The following is an 18,567-nucleotide window of genomic DNA, read 5'->3' on the forward strand; positions in this document are numbered from 1 at the left end:
CAGTCCAACCTTTTGCTGGATAACTGGAGATGGAATCTTACAGACTTCTCTGCTGGGGCTGTCTTTGACTCACAATCCTCCAGATCTCCTGAGTAGCTAGGATTACAGCTGTGAGTCAATGGCATCCAGCTTATGTCAATATTCTTTTTACATACAGTGTTAAAAAAAGACTCAAATTCTTTTAGCAATATAAAAAAAAATAATGTCCTATATAGCCCAAAGCAAATGAGTTACACCAAAACAGCCCTTTTCCAAAAAAAGTAAAGAATCCCTGAAGACTCAGTGTTGAGGTGAATTCAGTATTCTCCATATTCACAGCTTTCTATTCAAGCTCCACTGTAGCACTGAACATGGAGCCACATGGTTAGCTGCTTTCTCTGTCATTTCCAGCTTTGTGTCCTTAAGACACAAATTGCTCACTGAATACTGGCCAAATGAATAATCTCTTAAGTCCTTGAACCATTCTTAGTAAACTGAAAATCCACTACTCAACCTCATATATCTCAATCACAGAATTAATTAATTAATTTATTTATTTTGCCAGTCCTGGGCTTGGGCTCAGGGTGTGAGCACTGTCCCTGAGTTTTTGTGCACAATACTTACCACTTGAGCTATAGTTCCATTCTGGCTTCTTAGTTAGAGGTGGTTAATTGGAGATAAACCCTTCCTGCCTGGGCTGAGTTTGAACTGTAGTCCTTAGATGTCACCATTCTAGACTTTTTCATAATGTTCATTGCATTATATCTGCCTCTCAGCTAAGCCACTGTCATATTTTCTCAGATTGCTGGTCTCTGCTTCTACCTGTGTTCATGCTCACATGGCAAACTTGTAAAAATGTAAAGCAGGTCATGCCCCTTCCATGTTAACACCTGCCATAGCTGTCCTACTATAATTAGAACAAAATCCAAACCCTGACCATGACCTTCTTGTTCTGAACCAAAGTACATAACTAAATTACTGAAGGCTTCTTTAGGCCAAAAGGTTAGACAACTGAGTATATACATACATATACACATACATATACATATTTTTAATTAATTATTTGTGGGTCATTGGGTTTGAACTCTGGCCTGGGTGCTATCCTTGAGCTCTTCAGTTCAAGGCTACCACCCTACTCTTGGGCCTGGATGCTGACCTTGAGCTCTTCAGCTCAAGGCTACGGCCCTACACCTGAGCCACAGCCCCACTTTTCTTTTCTAGTGATTAATGAAGATAAGAGTCTCATGGTCTTTAATACCTCGGCTGGCTTTGAACCACGATCCTCAGATCTCAGCCTCCTGAATAGCTAGGATTATAGGCATGAGCCACTGCACACAGCTTTAATTTTTTTTTTTTTTTTGACAGTCCTAGGCTTGAGCTCAGGGCCTGAGCACTGTCCTTGGACTTTCTCAAGGTTAGTGTTCTACCATTTGAGCCTCAGCACCATTTCTGGCTTGTATGTGGTACTGAGGAATTGAACCCAGGTCTTCAGGTCTTCATGCATGCTAGCAAGCACTGTACCACAAGGCCAAACTCCCAGACCTTTAATTTGTTTTTTTAAGGCAAGGTTATGCCGTTGCTCAGATTGATCTGAAATTTGTGAATTTAAGGGATACTCCTGCCTCAATTTCCACAGTACTTGTAAATACCCATGCCTGGTTCAAGACAATATAAGAACAAAACCATTTTACCTGATCTATCTGATCTTGCTGCCCTTTGTACACAGTTTCAGGATCTGAAGGAGGCCGGAGACGAAATTCTGAGTCACAGAAGTTTCCATCACCATCTACATTGTGCAAGCTTTCCCAAACTACTTTTTCTTCAGTAAGAAACCCTTGATCTGTTACCAACAAATACAGTTGACCCTACATAAGCAATAGCGAAAGAAAAAGGAGTGTTAGAGTCATCAAATCTAGCTAACATTATGTTTAAGAAAAAAATGTAATCTGTATATTATTCTTATCAGTTATATTTGTATAACATAATAAAAGACCAAGTAGATATCTTATTTACTGAATCACTTGGCTTTGAATGTCATTTATACTGAGCACAGTACAATATAAAAAGAAGTAAGAAGGGCCAGGAGTTTGGCTTAGTGGAAGAATGCTTGCCTAGCATGCACAAAGACAAAGGTGTGATTCCTCAGTACCACATGCATAGAAAAGCTAGAAGTGGTATTGTGGCTCAAGTGACAGAGTGCTAGTCTTGAAGAAAAAGCCCAAGGACAGCGCACAGGCCCTGAATCCAAGCCCGAGGATTGAAAGAAAGAAAGAAAGAAAAAAAAAAGAAGAGCTCTTGGCATAACTAATACATGATTAATAGATGGCTTGCAAACAGTTTTGTGGTGAGGGTGGTAATCTCATTTCATAGAATAGAAAAACACTAAACAAATGCCCAAGAGTTGCTAAAAATGAGCCCATAGGGCTGGGAATGTGGCTTAGTGACCAAGTGCTCGACTAGCATGCATGATATCCTGGGTTCAATTCCCCACAACCACATAAACAGAAAAAAATCCAGAAGCGGTGGGGTGGCTCAAGTGGTAGAGTGCTAGCTTTGAGCAAAAAGAAACTCAGGGACAATGCCCATGCCCTGAGTTCAGCCCCCAGGTTGGGCAAAAACATAAAAAGATTTCGTATTGTCTGGTTTTCTTTTCTTTTTACAAGTTAAGCCTTTTGTTGTTGTTGCCAGTACAGGGACTTGAACTCAGGGCCTGGGCCTTTGCTCTTGCTTTGCACATAGAGAATATTTGGTACTGATTGTGTAATAGTACCAAATTCCCCATTACTGACATTGTTTTTTTGCCTTTACCTCTGTATTATATTTTCTTCCATTTTTTTGGTCCTAGGAATTGAATCCAAGGCCCCCTGAGATACATCTACAGTCCTAAGACATGTATTAAAACACTGACTCCATAGGCCTAATATAAGGTACATTCAAGTCAGACTCTTAGCACTGACCTTTAAGCTTTTTTTTTTTTTTTTTGCCACTCCTGGGCTTGAGCTCAGGGCCTGAGCACTGTCCTTGGACTTTTCTCAAGGCTAGAGCTACCACTTGAGCCTCAGCACTACTTCTGGGTTTTTGTTTTTGTTTTTTTTTCCCCTATGTATGTGGTACCGAGCAACTGAATCCAGGTCTTTGTGCATGCTAGACAAGCACTCTACCATTAGGCCAAACTCCCGGCCTCCGGCCTTAAAATTTTTATATGTGATATTTCTGATTTTAATAAGATTTAAAATTTACATCCTTTGATATACTATATAGTTTGTCAGTCATTTTTGTCTTCAAATTTACTGGAGATATGACTTTTTTGATACCTACTCAAAAGCTTTCTAAAAAAAATTTTGTAGTGGGGGGGAAATCATGGCACTTGAACTCAGGGCCTGGGCACTGTAACTGAGCTCTTGTCTAAGGCTCATACTCTGCCACTTTGAGTCAGAGCTCCACCTCCAGTTTTTGAGTTGTTAATTAGAGGTAAGACTCTCATGGGACTCTTTTGCCTGGGTTGGCTTCGAACCATGATCTTTAGGTCTCAACCTCTTGAGTAGCTGGAATTACAGGTATGAGCCACCAGCACCAGCTCAGAGTTCTTATTGGTTACTACGATGTTTACTATTATATTACTATTCATATTCTTATATTTTCCTAAACTTCATTATTTATATAGATCGTATATTTGATTGGCTGATCAATGACTAAAATACTAGTTATTTTTCTCCAAATGGGACTCACGGAAGGATAGACCAATTCTACAAGGGCTTCTATGGAAAATTCTTAACATTTACTATGTATCAATACAATACTTGGAAGTTTTAGCTAAAAATATCTCCTTTCTCAGTCCGGGAGTTTGGCCCTATGGTAGAGTGCTTGCCTAGCATGCACGAAGACCTGGGTTCAATTCCTTGGTACTACATACACAGAAAAAAGCTGGAAGTGGTGCTGTGGCTCAAGTGGTAAAGTGCTAGCCTTTAGGAAAAGCCCAAAGATAGTGCTCAGGCTCTGAGTTCATGCCCCAGGACTGGCAAATAAACAAAAAAATCTTCTTTCTCAGTTTTTTCATAGTCATCATCTCCTATTTTTTTTTCTTCCTTTAGATTTTGATACTTAAAGAAAAATCTATAATGGATTCACTATAAACAACAGATACTTCACTATAAACAACTTGATACTTCTTTTGTCAGTACAGTATAAAATGGCAAAATATCTACTTTATAGTCTCAATTTTTTTTTCCTGGTGCTGGGGCTTGTACTCAGGGCCTGGGTGCTGTCATTGAGTCTTATGTGCTCAAGGTTAGTGCTCTGCCACTTAAGCCACAGCACCACTTCCGGGTTTTCTGAGTAGTTTATTAGAGGTAAGAGTCTCACAGACTTTTCTTTTTTTTTTGGCAATTCTGGGGGACTGAACTCAGGGCCTAAGCACTGTCCTTGGACTTTCCTCAAGGCTAGTACTTGATTACTTGAGTCACAGTACCACTTCTGGCTTTTTCTATGTATATGGTACCCAGGAATTGAATCCGGGTCTTCGTGCATGCTAGGCAAGCACTCTGACACTAGGCCGAACCTCCAGCCCCTCTCACAGACTTTTCTACTAGGCTTGTCTTTGAACCATGATCCTCTGATCTCGGCCTCCTGAGTAAGATTACAGGTGTGACTCACTGACACTTGAATTGATCCTGATTTTAAAAGACCTTTGGCCTTAGATTTCTGAGCAGTATGGAGAAATTGTTGGCCTACAAATCTAGCACATGTCTAGATGGAATGATAAAGCATGTAAACAGATTCTACAGGTAAGGGAGTAGCAGGAGATCTAGGACCCCAGAGTTTTCTTTCGTCCCACCCTGTATAATTCATATGGAAACACTGAAGTAAAATGAGATGTGATTTATGACTTCCATAGTCTACCTTTATTTAGAATACAAAGACCCATTTTCACAGGAAGCAAGTCAGGGATTATGTACTAGTCAATAAGGGCTAAGCAAGGATAAGGTGGCCTCTAACAGCTACAGGATAATAAGGACAGAGGTCCTCAGCTTTAGATGCAAAATAAAGCTACCTCTGGAGCACTGAAAAATACTGATGCAGGAAGTGGTGCTGTGGCTCACTAGCCTTGAGCTGAAGAGCTCAGGTACAGTGCCCAAGCCCAGAGTTAAGAACCCATGACAAAAAGAAAATAGAAAAAATACTGATGCAGACCTGGCAGTATACCTCAGTGGTAGAGCTCTTGCTTGCCACGTGCAAGGCTCTAGGTTCCATCTGGGATTCCATCTCAGGTCCTGCCTCCTCCAAAGGTTCTAATTCAATTGAGTAGGAAGTTCTGAGCATTGGTACTTTTGAAAAGCTACCAGGAGTTCTAGCATACAATCTGAGTTAAGAAGCACTGGTTTAATAAGAATATATTTAATAAGAATCCTACAGCGTAGTTGAGATGCTTCGCTAACAATGGGTAATTTTGGGTATAGAAGAGGGAGTTTCTCAAAGAACATGCTTCCTATCTAGACATGCTCTTCCTATCTACTGAAGGGGAAAAAATGATGATACAAGTGGAGGTATAGGTAAGCACACACTGTGCCTGAGGTGAGGGCTGGCAATGAGCTGACATGGCTCTGGCTACAGTAGAGCTGATCAGACATAGTACAGCCCATCTTGTATTCTGATCCTCTGGGCCCAGCTGAACACATAATACTGATAGTATGAGCAGTATTCTACCACAGACATCTAGATAAAAATTGACAAACTCCTGAACTAAGGTCTACCTGTAAAGCAAAAGGGAAAAATGCAAGAGACAACAGAATGGTTGAATAATAAAGGATTTCTTCCCCAAGGCCATCTATAAGAATATTTTAAAATCATAACATAACTTTAATAATAGCAAACACTGTGATGAAGTTAATTTTTTTTTTCTTGTCGGACATGGGGCTTGAACTCTGGGCCTGGGCATTGTCACTGAGCTCTTCAGCTCAAAGCTACTGACCTACCCCTTGAGCTATAGTGCCACATCGTGTTTTCTAGTGGTTAACTAAAGATAAGAGTCTCACAGATTTTAGTGCCCCGGCTGGCTTTGAACCTCGATCCTCAGATCTCAGCCTCCTGAGTAGCTAGGATTAGAGGTGTGAGTCACTGTGCCCAGCCTTGTGGTAAATGTTTTTTTTTTCTTGATATAGGGTCTTGCAATGTAGCCCATGCTGGCCTTGACTTTGCAGTCTTGCCTCAGATGCTTGAGGAGCTGGGATTATAGAAACAAAATACCATTCTCTGCTTAAGACACATTTTAGTTCTAATTTAGTACTATTTTAGTGCTTAACTATAAACATAATTAAAAATGATCCTACTTCTATCTTTAGGGTTTTTTTTTTCTTTTTCCTTTCTTCAAAAACAATAATATAGGGCAAGGAGCATGGCTTAGTGGCAGAGTGCTTGCTTAGCATGCATGAAACCCTTGGTTCGATTCTTCAGTACTACATACTCAGAAAAAGCAAGCCAGAGTGGTGCTGAGGCTCAAGTGACAGAGTGCTAGACTTGAGCAAAGTGTCTAAGGCCAGTGTGCAGGCCCTGAGTTCAAGTCCCAGGACTGACAAAAAAAATAATATTATAAGCTGGGAGCTAGTGGCTCATGCCTATAATACTAGCTACTCAGGAGGCTGAGATCTGAGGATTGTGGTTTGAAACTGTGTGTGTGTGTGTGTGTGTGTGTATTAATTTATCCCAGCATTCAGAAGTTTCAGGCAGGAGAATCATGAGTTCAAGGCCAACCTAGGCTTCATAATGAAATCCTGTCTCTGAAAATAAATAAAAACTGAGTGCCATATTTCACACCCAAAATCCCAGCTACTCAGAAGGCTGAGATCTGAGGATCACGGTTGAACCCAGCCCAGGCAGGAAAGTCCCTGAGACTCCTCTCTCCAATAAACTACTCAGAAAAAGCTAAAAGTGTCACTGTGGTTCAAGTAGTAGAGTGCTAGCTTTGAGAAAAAGCTTAGCAACAGTACCCAGGCCCTGATTTCAAGTCCTGGGACTAGTATAAACAAACAAACAATAAGTACTGACTACACCAGAATGCCCCAGATTCCATTAAAATAAGTAAAGAAATAAATGGCTCCATAGTTAGTAATGTGTGAATAGGCATGAGAATTTTTTTAAATGCTGATTTGAAGTTAACATTTCAATTGCTAATTCATTCCAGCTAAAGAAATATTTAATAATTGCCCTCACAATTTCTTGACCAAAAGACTATTATGACAAAATCTTTTATTTTGAAGCAGATTAAAAGACCATGTCTAAATCAAGCTCCTTTGATTCAGAATAACCATTAAATAGCGGTGTATCCCATACCTTGTATTTGGTCATGGTGCTAAAATGATTATTCCGAAAGAACACACATAGCTCTCCCTCTTGAACTGTTGACGTGAGTTCACACAATCCATGGTACGTCAGCTGAGTAGCTGTATTATTTAGAAACTGCTCAGCAACAAAACCTATGGAACCAATGCATATATATCAGATGGAAGAATTATTTCCAAATCACAAAGTTATTTTTTCTATGTATTAGTTTCCAAGTTTGTAGAAAGGTCAACTAATATAAGACTTTTTCAGTGATGAGGTCCCCAAATTTGAGATTCATCTTCGAATTTTCCTATGGAAAATTCCATCATAAAGAAATAGCTGTATGGAATTGTTACCAATAGCAGTTATTCTTCACCTATCAGAAGGAGTTCAAGCACTATATAGTAAGACACAGATACAACAACAACAAAAAAACCTATTAGAGCAAATTTAAAAATAGGAGCTTGCAACTTGAAGAAGTAGGAGATAAAAATTTGTCTACGGCTGGGAGTTTGGCCTAGTGGTAGAGCACTTGACTAGTATGCACCAAGACCTGGGTTCGATTCCTCGGTACCACATACATAGAAAAAAGCCGGAAGTGGTGCTGAGGCTCAAGTGGTAGAGCTCTAGCCTTGAGAAAATCCAAGGACAGTGCTCAGGCCCTGAGCTCAAGTCCAGGACTGGCAAAAAATTTAAAAAAAATTTTGTGTCTAACAGCTAATTTCTCAATGGCTAGGTGTTTAGAAATTAAAAGTAGCCTTAACATTGACTTGCTTAAAATTTTGGCAAAAACACTACTAGATAATTCTCAAGTTGCAAACTATTCAGTTCTTGCCTTAAAACTAAAAGCAGGGAGAAGACAGAATAGAAATGCAAGCCGTTTTCATCCTGGCCTCCAACACAGGCTGCTTCCATGTGTACATGTTATCAAGTTCAGAAACAGAAATTCTCTCTTATTTTGGAAGCCACAGCACTTCAAACTGTGAAGCACTTGTAAAATGTACTAATATGGTACATTCTGCCAAGAAAGTTACAGAAGGAGAGGATATGTAAAAGCTACAAGGAAGGTAAACCAAAGAAAATTCACAGCACATGCATGAAACAGATTTTTCCATTACTTTTTTTTTTTTTTTTTTTTTTTTGCCAGTTCTAGGCTTGAGCCCAGGACCTCAGCACTGTCCTTGGACTTTCTCAAGGCTAGAACTCTACCACTTGAGCCTCAGTACCACTTCCGGCTTTTTTCTATGTATGTGGTACCGAGGAATCGAACTCGGGTCTTCATGCATTCTAGGCAAGCACTCTACCACTAGGCCAAACTCCCCGCCCCTTATTGATACTTTTTTAAGTACAAAATTACCAAGTGATTTTTAAAAAATCATTATTATTAGTTGATGGCAGGAGAAAAGTTTTTTGTTTTGGGCTTTTGTTGCTGTTGCTGCTGGTGGTTATGGCACTTAAACTCAGTGCCTGAGTGCAGTCCCGGAGCTATTTTTCTTTTGCTGAAGATTAGCTCTCTATGACTTTGAGAAACAGAGCCACTTCTGGTTTTCTAGTGGATGATTGGAGATAAGAATCTTATGGACTTTCCTGCCCAGGCTGACTTTGAACTGTGATCCTCAGATCTCAGCCTCCTGAAGAGCGAGGCACAGGTATGAGCCACTAGCATCCAGTAGTAATATTATTTTTGTAATACATCATTGAATATATGAAAATTACTTTGAACATATTATCAGGTTTGTTTTACATTTAGTTAATACTTTAGTATTAGTAACTATATCTGTGATTGAGAGTTGATCTGAGTATTGCTAATAAAGTACTTTTTTTGGGGGGGGTTAGGAATTGTGGGGCTTGAACTCTGGGCCTGGGCATTGTCACTGAGCTCTTCAGCTCAAAGCTACCAACCTACCCCTTGAGCTGCAGTGCCACATCTTGTTTCTAGTGGTTAACTAAAGATAAGAGTCTCACAGATTTTAGTGCCCCGGCTGGCTTTGAACCTCGATCCTCAGATCTCAGCTTCCTGAGTATCTAGGATTACAGGCGTGAGCCACCATGCCCAGCTTAAACTACTTTTTGAAACAGCATCTTACATGAAGCCATATAGATACAATCTGCAGTGTCACACATTAAAAAAGCAAATAGTAGGAACATTCACTCACCTTCACTAACCAGCTCACTATTGTCTGACTGTTTACAAGAGATGATTTTCTCTACTAGCTGGTTGTAGCTGCAGTTACCAACAGCTTTTACAATGTCATCAATCTGGAAAACAAATGGTTATCTCACTAGTCATAGTAAGAGTACAAATAACAAGAGAAAGCAATATAACTCTTGAGAATTTTATTCTAACGTGACACTAAATATAAAAGTATGATTTATTTATTTTTTAATAGTTATTTTCCATTTATTTTATTAATTTTATGTTTATGTGGTACGGAGGAATTGAGCCTAGGGCCTCGTGCATGGCAGGCAAGCGTTCTACCACTAGGCCGCCTTCCCAGCCCCTAAAAGTATGATTTAGAGAACATTGGCACTAAAATCAACACACTGCAGTTCCCAATTTTGCCTATTTCTCAGTATAACATGATAAGAAAAATACTACACAGTTTTTTTGTTGTTGCTGGGTTTTTTTTTTTTTTTTTGGTCTTGGGGCTTGAACTCTGGGTCTGGGTGTTGTCCTTGAGCTCTGCAGCTCAAGGCTACTGCCCTACCCCTTGAGCAACAGCACCACTTCTAGTTTTCCGTTGTTTAATTGGAGATAGGTCTTTGGTGCCCAGGGTTCTGAACCATGATCCTCAGGATCTCAGCCTCCTGAGTAGCTAGAATTACAGGCGTGAGCCACTGTGCCCGGCTCACAGTTGTATTTTATTATACCAAAAAAAAAAAAAGGATGAAATAGGAGTACTACATGCAACTCTGAGGTTGTTACATGCAACTTTATCATAATTATTTATTTGCTCTCTCTCTCTCTCTCTCTCTCTCTCTCTCTGTCAATCTGTCAGTGATGGGTCTTGAACTCTGGGCCTAAGCACTGTCCTTGAGCTCTTCAGCTCAAGGCTAGCACTCTACAACTTTGAGCCACAGCGCCACTTCTGGTTTTCTGGTAGTTAATTGGAGATAAGCGTCTCATGGTCTTTTGTGCTTGAGCTGGCTTTGAACCATGATCCTCAGATCTCAGCCTCCTGAATAGCTAGGATGACAGGCCTGAGCCACCACTGCCCAGCTGAGAAATGCAGTTTCTGATTGTTGCTAACTCTAGGATGCTTTATATCACTTGGCTCCTTCCCCTTAACTTAGCTGCACTATTGTAAACCGTCTTTTCCCAGCGCTTTCTTCAGTGCCAGGGCTTTGGTGTACTTGCCAAGAGGCAACACCTGGAATGTTAGACTAGTAAATACCAAGCTCAGTGTACATTTACAAATGCACAATTAGAGTGATAGGGATGTGTCTTTTGAAATAAATGTTGGAGTGTTTCAAAATCCCTTTTCAAAGAAATGCAGTAAAGTATGCAGCTTTGACCAAACAGAAGTCTGGCCTTTATCCAGATTCCTGAGAGATAAATGCTAAGCCCCTGGTATTGAGTAATGTTGTTACTCAAGTGACTGTTATTCAAGGTAGATGTTTGGACCACATCTATGGGTCCCCTTGAAGAATGTGGTAGAGCCCATGGAAGAAAGGGCTAGAAATTGAGTTCAACCACATGGGCAAACAATTATGCATTTGCAATGAAATTGCACTAAAAATCTGCATACTGAGGGCCAGTCAGTTCCAGTACTGGCAACATCCCATGCACTCACAGTAACTTGCCCTATGAACATTAGATTTGGAACATCCCTATTTTCTGTACTACTTCTTTATTTTATTTTGTGGTCATGGGGCTTGAACTCAGGGCCTGGGTGCTGTCCTTGAGCAGTTTGGGTTTGCTTTTTTTTGCCAGACCTAGGTCTTAAACTCAGGGCCTGAGTACTACTCTTCGGCTTTCTCAAGGCTAACACTATGCCACTTGAGCCACAGCACCACTTCCGGCTTTTTCTGTGTATGTGGTACCAAGTTTTGGAAGTCTTTTTAGCAAGTTATGAAATCTGAGGATACTTTTGGGAAACCATGAAACTTGCAGTTGATGTGACAGCTGAGGAGTATTGTGTAGATTCTTCACCTGGTTTTCCAGTTGGGATCAGAAATCTTGTGCAGACTGGGTAGTCTGACTGTCCCCTTAACCTTAGGGTTTGTCTAATTCCAGGTCATAGCACAAAAATATAAATACTAGAAAACATAAATTTATATGAATCAATTTTTCTGCATGTGTGTTTGTACAATTTAAATTCTACTTACCTGGGGATCCACTAACCAGCCATGGTACAAAGGGATATCAAGAAGATCAAACACTATGCACTCTGGGGTATATTCAAATACTCCAACGCCAGTGAATCTGACATTTACATCCAGGCCTGTTTGGAGTTTATGTAAAATTGCCATAGCATCACTCATATTCTGAAAATAGAAAGGGGAAAGTATAGTCAAGAAAAATAAAGAGAACAACAAAAACTAGGTGGGATGGTGTGCTCAAAACTCTGCCATGGGGAGGTCAAGGCAGGAGGATAGTTTGCAACATAGCAATATGCTCATTCTTAATGTTAAACTAAAATTTGTTTGTTTTTTTCCTTTTTGCCAGTCCTGGGGCTTGAACTCAAGGCCTGAGCACTGTCCTTGGGTTTTTTCCTAAAAGCTAGAGCTCTACTACTTGAGCCATAGCACCACTTCCAGCTTTTATCTACACATGTGCATGCTAGGAAAGCACTCTACCACTAGGTCAAACTCTCGGACCGCTAAACTAAAACTTCTATTTTAACCTATATATTCATCTTGTGATTAGATTTTTTTTTTTTTTTTGCCACTCGTGGGCCTTGTTCTCAGGGCCTGAGCACTGTCCTTGGGCTTTTCCTCAAGGCCAGTGCTCTACCACTTGAACCACAGCACCACGTTGGGCTTTTCTACGTATGTTGTACAGAGGAATCAAACCTGGGTCTTTGTGCATGCTTGGCGAGCACTCTACTGTTAGGCCCAACTCCCGGCCCCTAGATTTTTATTATTCCACAAATATAATAGTGAATAAAGTTTTTGTTCTTATATAACTAACATCTGTCTGAGAGAGAGACCTGAAAACATGTATCATGTCCAAGTAAGAAAAACTGAGCAGGATCAGGTTTTACACAGTGGCAGGAATGAAGAACTTACTCTAAACCAAGAAATCTAAAGTAAAAGATGTCTAACATTGAACTGGGGACATAGCTCAAATGGTAAAACGCTTGACCTAGCAAGTGGACGCCTGTGTGACACAGCAGATTTTATCTACATGGTTTCATGTAAGATGCTATTTCAAAAAGTTTGCTTTTTTGGGGGTGGTAGATGGGGGTGGTGAACAGACTGAAAGAGAGAGGGCCGGGCCGGGAGTTTGGCCTAGTGGTTAAAGTGCTTGCCTAGCATGCATGAAGACCCGGGTTCAATTCCTCGGTACCACATACATAGAAAAAAAGCTGGAAGTGGTGCTGAGGCTCAAGTGGTAGAGCTCTAGCCTTGAGAAAGTCCAAGGACAGTGCTCAGGCCCTGAGCCCAAGCCTAAGACTGGCAAAAAAAAAAAAAAAAAAAAGAGAGAGGACCTAAAGATGAAGAGCAAGTCCTCTTATATTTGTGGGAATATTTCCAAAGAATGGAAAGATGCAGGTTCATTATAACATTATTCACAGTAGTCAAGAAGTAGTAGTCCAAATGTCCATTAATAGAGTAATGTGGATACGGTACACAAACTCAAAGGGCTAAGACAGAAGGTTGCTGAATTCAAGGTTAACCTGAGCTACGTTACTTAAAATGTTTAGAAGTCACTGCTTTACACTACAATTCTAATAATTTTCGTGGAGAGTGCTGTACATCGAACTCAGGGCCCTAGTGAACTACAATTATAGTACTGTACTAATAAAATTTCACTCACTTGGGGCCAGGAGTTTGGCCTAGTGGTAGAGTGCTTGCCTAGCATGCACGAGGACCCGGGTTCAATTCCTCGGTACCACATACATAGAAAAAAGGCAGAAATGGTGATGAGGCTCAAGTGGTAGAGTTCTAACCTTGAGAAAGTCCAAGGACAGTGCTCAGGCCCTGAGCTCAAGCCCACGACTGGCCAAAAAAAAAAAAAATTCACTCACTTAACATACAAGTGTGGCTTTAGATATATCTTTCCTATTTTAGGTAACAGTGTAACATAAAATAGTCATTTTTCAATCACAATAAGATTATGTGACCAGTCAAATACAAGGTATGTTATAATACTTCAATAAATTTTGATTCTTGTCTGCAAATTTATCTCAGCAGTAGAGCACTTGTCTAATACGTGCAAGGCCCTGGGTTTGATCATTATCACAAAAAATGAGTTCTGCCTCCTTTTGAAATTTGACACTATTCAAAGTATGTGGTAAAAATTGCTTTGGAATTTAATTCCAAGAAATAGAAACATGGTTTTGTTGCTGTTTTGGGTGGCGGTGTTGGTTTTTTTTGGCTTTTTCTAGGAGGGGCAGAAAAAGGGCGGGAGGAATAGTGAACAAATGTAATCATCTAATTTATTATACAAGGTGGAAAATGAGCTATGTAACCTGTGGGCAGGGCTGGGAGAGGGAAGCCAGGGGAAAGTGAAGGGTAACACTGTCCAAAACAAGAAATGTACTCATTACCTGATTTATGAAGTGCTAACTCCTCTGCACAACACATTAATAACAACAATAAAATTATCTTTAAAAATTTGCTTTGGGCCAGTGTGGTGGCTCACGCCTGTCATCCTAGCTACTCAGGAGGCTGAGATCTGAGGATCAAGGTTCAAATCCAGCCCAGGCACAAAAGGACCTGAGACTTATCTCCAATTAACCTCTAGAAAATGGGCTTGGCTCAAGGGTAGGGCGGTAGCCTTGAGCTGAAGAGCTCAGGGACAATGGCCAGGCCCAGGGGTAGGGTGGTAGCCTTGAGCGGAAGAGCTCAGGGACAGTGCCCGGCCCAAGTTCAAGCCTCATGACCAACCAAAAAAAAAAAATTGTTTTTTTTGCTTTGGAAATGAATGTGAAAGTTCCAGGATATCTGCCTCTTCCCTGGCTAATTGCTCCAACTGTAAAGAGTGCATGTCTTCTTCCTTCTATACAAAGATAGGAAGCTGTGACTTTACAATTTTGAGCTGAGTGAATACTCTGGTACTACAGAGTATCTAGATAAACATACCAAGAAATGTGGACATAATGAAACTAGAACAGCACTATTTATCCTCGATATCTGAGACTTCATGTGCTCACCTTTCTCCCAAACACAGCTGAAGGCCTTGGGGCTGAGTGGTTACCTAGTGTGCTCAAGATGCTGGGCTCAGTCCTTAGCACAGCAAAAAAAAAAAAAAAAAAAAAAGTAAAATACAAATCAAATAAGGAAAGTTGAATCGATGACAAGTTTTTAAGAAAAACTTCTAAGAAAAAGATTAGGGACTGGGTGTTTAGCCTAGTGGTAGAGTGCTTGACTCCCATGCACAAAGACTCAGGTTCGATTCCTCGAGAAAAAGATTAAGTTATCATTCAGCATAGAACTATAAAATGAAATCCAGTATATTATTAGCATGTGTATCCTTCCTTCCTTCCTTGCTTTCTTTTTCTTTTTTCCCAATCCTGGGCTTGAACTCAGTCCTTGGTCACTGTCCTTGAGCTTTCTCAAGGCTAGCTCTACCACTTGAGCCACAGCTCCACTTCCAACCTGTTCTGTGTATGTGGTACCAAGGAAATGAACCCAGGGCTTCTTGCATGCTAGGCAAGTCCTCTACCACCAGGCCATACTCCTGGCTCTAGAATGTGTATTCTTAGAAAAATAAAAAAATTAGGGCTCCAAAAAAGCATGCTGTGGGACCAAATGTGACTTAGAGACAACAGCAGTTTTTAATCTTTTCAAAGTGTTGTTAACAAAAAATATGCAATGGAGACTGACTGCACATGGCCTGTAAAACCTAAGATATTTACTCTCTAGTCTTTTATAGAAAGGACTGAAAAGAGATCAAAGTGAAAACTCACAGCCACTTATATATTTTAACTTAAAAAATGTTTATTACCTGTTCATAATTTAAACGTTGAATTTCTGAAATTTCTTTTGGCTTTGATTCAAGCATGTAATCTCCTGTAAAAAGAAATCATGAAATTTGTCTTTAAAAATACTATTTTTGGTTATAATAGTAACAAACTTTAATAATAAAATTTAAACTTTGTGGCAATAGCAAGCCCTCAATTTTATCTAGAGAAAATCAATAACTCTGTTTCAAATAGTCTTATATTTGATCATCTATGTTACTACATAGAGAACTCTCAAAGGCAATTTTAGTTACCCAGTTACTTTACCAACCTGCTAAATATTTGGTGTCACCAATGTCCTAAACATTATCAATCATTTCAATGTTTACAATTCTGAAAAAGTGAACTATTTTTTTCTCAGTTAAAAAAAAACCCTGATGTTTAAAAATATCTATTAGGAGCAGTGTATGATGGCTCACACCTGTAATACTATTTTTTTTTTTTTTTTGCCAGTCCTGGGCTTGAGCTCAGGGTCTGAGCACTGTCCTTAGACTTTCTCAAAGCCAGAGCTCTACCATTTGAGCCTCATCACCACTTCCAGCTTTTTTCCATGTAGGTGGTACCAAGGAATCCAATGCACAAGGGTCTCTTGTGCAAGCACTCTACCACTAGGCTAAACTTCTGGCCCCATGAGACTCTTAACTCCAATTAACCACTAGAAAATGAGAAGTGGCACTGTGGCTCAAGGGGTGGGGCAGTAGTCTTGAGCTGAGGAGCTCAATGGTAATACCCAGGCCCAGAGTCCAAGCCCCACAACTGACTAAAAAAACAAAAACAAAAACAAAAACCAATACCCACCTTCCTGATACTCATACCATTGTTTAATCCCCTTCCTTTGAGTGTAGAATGCATTCAAGGACTCACTTTTCTTTTTCTTTTAGCGAGATTCTCACTGTAGTCCAGGCTGATCTCAAATTTGAGATCCTCTTGTTTAAACCTCATAACTGCTGGAATTACAGATGTGTACCACCACACTTAGCTGTCTCACTTCTAGTGAATAAAATATGGCAGAGAAATAAGACTAAATGCAAAATAAACTAGGATGCAAAATATTGTAGCTTTTTTTCTTGTACTCTCTGTTGTATGCACTGAAGAAAGCCAGCTGCTATGTTCTGAATTGCCTTGTGCAGAGGCTCCAACAGCCAGCAGAGAACTGAAGACTTTAGACCAACTTAGACAACAATTAGCTAGGCTGTCCTCTAAAACTCCAGTCTTGAAACTTGAGTGCAGCCTCATGAAAGCCCACGAGCAAGGGCCACTTGGCTAAATCCCAATCAGATTCCTAACCTATAGATGCTCTAAATTAATCAGTGTTTATTATCTGCAATGCTAAAGTTGAGGGATTTATTATATAATATTAGATAACTAGTGTACAAAACAGTAGGAAAATTTTTTAGAATTTGTAATAGAATAAATTTAAATTCTATTATTATTATTGTTATTATTATTTCGTGCCTGTCCTGGGGCTTGAACTAAGGGCCTGGGCATTGTCCTTGGACACTTTTTGCTCAAAGCTAGTGTTCTATCCCTTGAGCCACAGTGTCACTTTTGACTTTTTCTGTGTATGTGGTACTGAGAAATGGAACCTAGGGCTTCATACATGGTAGGGAAGCACTCTACCACTAGACCATGCTCCGAGCCCTATCATAATTTTGATGCTAGAGATCAAACCCAGGGCTTTATGCATGTTAAGAGTATATTCTACCAACTCACGAACTACATACACATTCCCAAGAATTAGATTTATTTATATGTTTAGTTCCGGGGTTTAAATTCAGGGCCTCAAACTTGCTAGGCAGGCATTTTACCCACTTAAGCCATAGCACCACCTTTTTCCACTTTGATCATTTTAAGATAAGGACTCACATTTATGTCTCATTGGCCTAGGCAACAATGCTCTTTGTAGGCTTCTCATATAGCTGAGTTCACAGGTATATACTGATGCACCTGGTGTGGGTATGGGTATGGGTATGGGTATATGTACAAGTGCCTGACATGGGCTTGAATTCAAGGCCTTGTAACTGTCCTTGAGCTTTTCTGCTCAAGGATACTACTCTACCACTGAGCCACAGCTCCACTTATAGCTTTTTGGTAAATAACTGGAGATAAGAGTCTCCTGAAGCTGGGCAGGTGCTATGGTGGCTCACGCCTATAATCCTACCTACTCAGGAGACTGAGATCTGAGGATCAAGGTTCAAACCCAGTCCGGGCACGAAAGGACCTGACTCATCTCCAATTAACCTCTAGAAAATAGGAAGTGGGGCTTGGCTCAATGGTAGGGTGGTAGCCTTGAGCTAAAGATCTCAGGCACAGCACCCACGCCAGTTCAAGCCACATGAACCACAAAAAGAAAAAAAAAAGTCTAATGGACATCCCTACCCAGTCTGGCTTCAAATTGTAATCATCGTATCTGCCTCTTGAGTAGGTAGAATTACAGATGTAAATTACCAGTATCCAGCTTGCATCTAGCTTTTTTTTTTAATTAGTTGACATATAGTTTCAAAAGCTTTTTGTCAAGTTAGCTCAAACATTTATCCTTCTGAGCAAAAAAAAGAAGGTTGTAGACGTGGCTCAAGTGGTAACAGTGGCCTTGAACTTAAAATCTTCCTGCCTGAGCCCTTCAAGTGCTGTCATTACAGGGGCATATCACCACACTTGGCATAAATGTTGGACCCAGTCCCCTCATCTTCTCTCTACCTACATTCAACTTCCTGCAGGTTCTCAAAAGTCAACTACCATTTATATATCTTATCTACAAGTCTGTATTTACACACAAGACCTATACTAATAGAGTAGCTCAATTTACAAATGTAAATTACATAGAATTTGAAATTCAGTTCCTTGGTGGCATTAGTCAATGTGGCCCTTACCACATGTGGCTGGTAACTCCCACATCACATTTCTGTCTTCACAGATATCCCCATTACACAATGCTAGCCTAGAACTCTCCCTTGAACTCGAGATTTATATATTCAACTATCTTCCTGTTATTTCCAGTTGGGCATTAATAAACATCTCAGAAGTGGAATTCCTCCCTAATTCTGTTCCTTCCATTTTATTTCTTTCTATTTCAGCTGATGGCAATTTCATCCCTCCATTTATTAGAGCCAAAAGCCACAGGGTTATCCCAGTCTCCACT

At 40.1% G+C, this 18,567-nt stretch overlaps 1 protein-coding gene across 2 annotated transcripts in view; it reads right to left on the minus strand.

The window, feature by feature from the left end:
- Positions 1-18,567, minus strand: part of Mindy2 (MINDY lysine 48 deubiquitinase 2) — a 37,018-nt gene that overhangs the window by 5,640 nt on the left and 12,811 nt on the right. For both annotated transcript variants that reach the window (XM_090358317.1, XM_090358316.1), the window contains exons 3-7: positions 15,413-15,477; positions 11,626-11,784; positions 9,453-9,555; positions 7,306-7,448; positions 1,671-1,844 (exon numbers count right to left, since the gene is read on the minus strand). In XM_090358317.1, the coding sequence (XP_090214443.1) occupies positions 1,671-1,844; positions 7,306-7,448; positions 9,453-9,555; positions 11,626-11,784; positions 15,413-15,477 (644 nt within the window). The remainder of the gene's footprint in view (positions 1-1,670; positions 1,845-7,305; positions 7,449-9,452; positions 9,556-11,625; positions 11,785-15,412; positions 15,478-18,567) is intronic.

The sequence above is a fragment of the Megascapheus bottae genome, chromosome 25 (genome assembly GCF_031878675.1).
Source record: "Megascapheus bottae isolate mThoBot1 chromosome 25, mThoBot2.hap1, whole genome shotgun sequence".
NCBI lineage: Eukaryota > Metazoa > Chordata > Mammalia > Rodentia > Geomyidae > Megascapheus > Megascapheus bottae.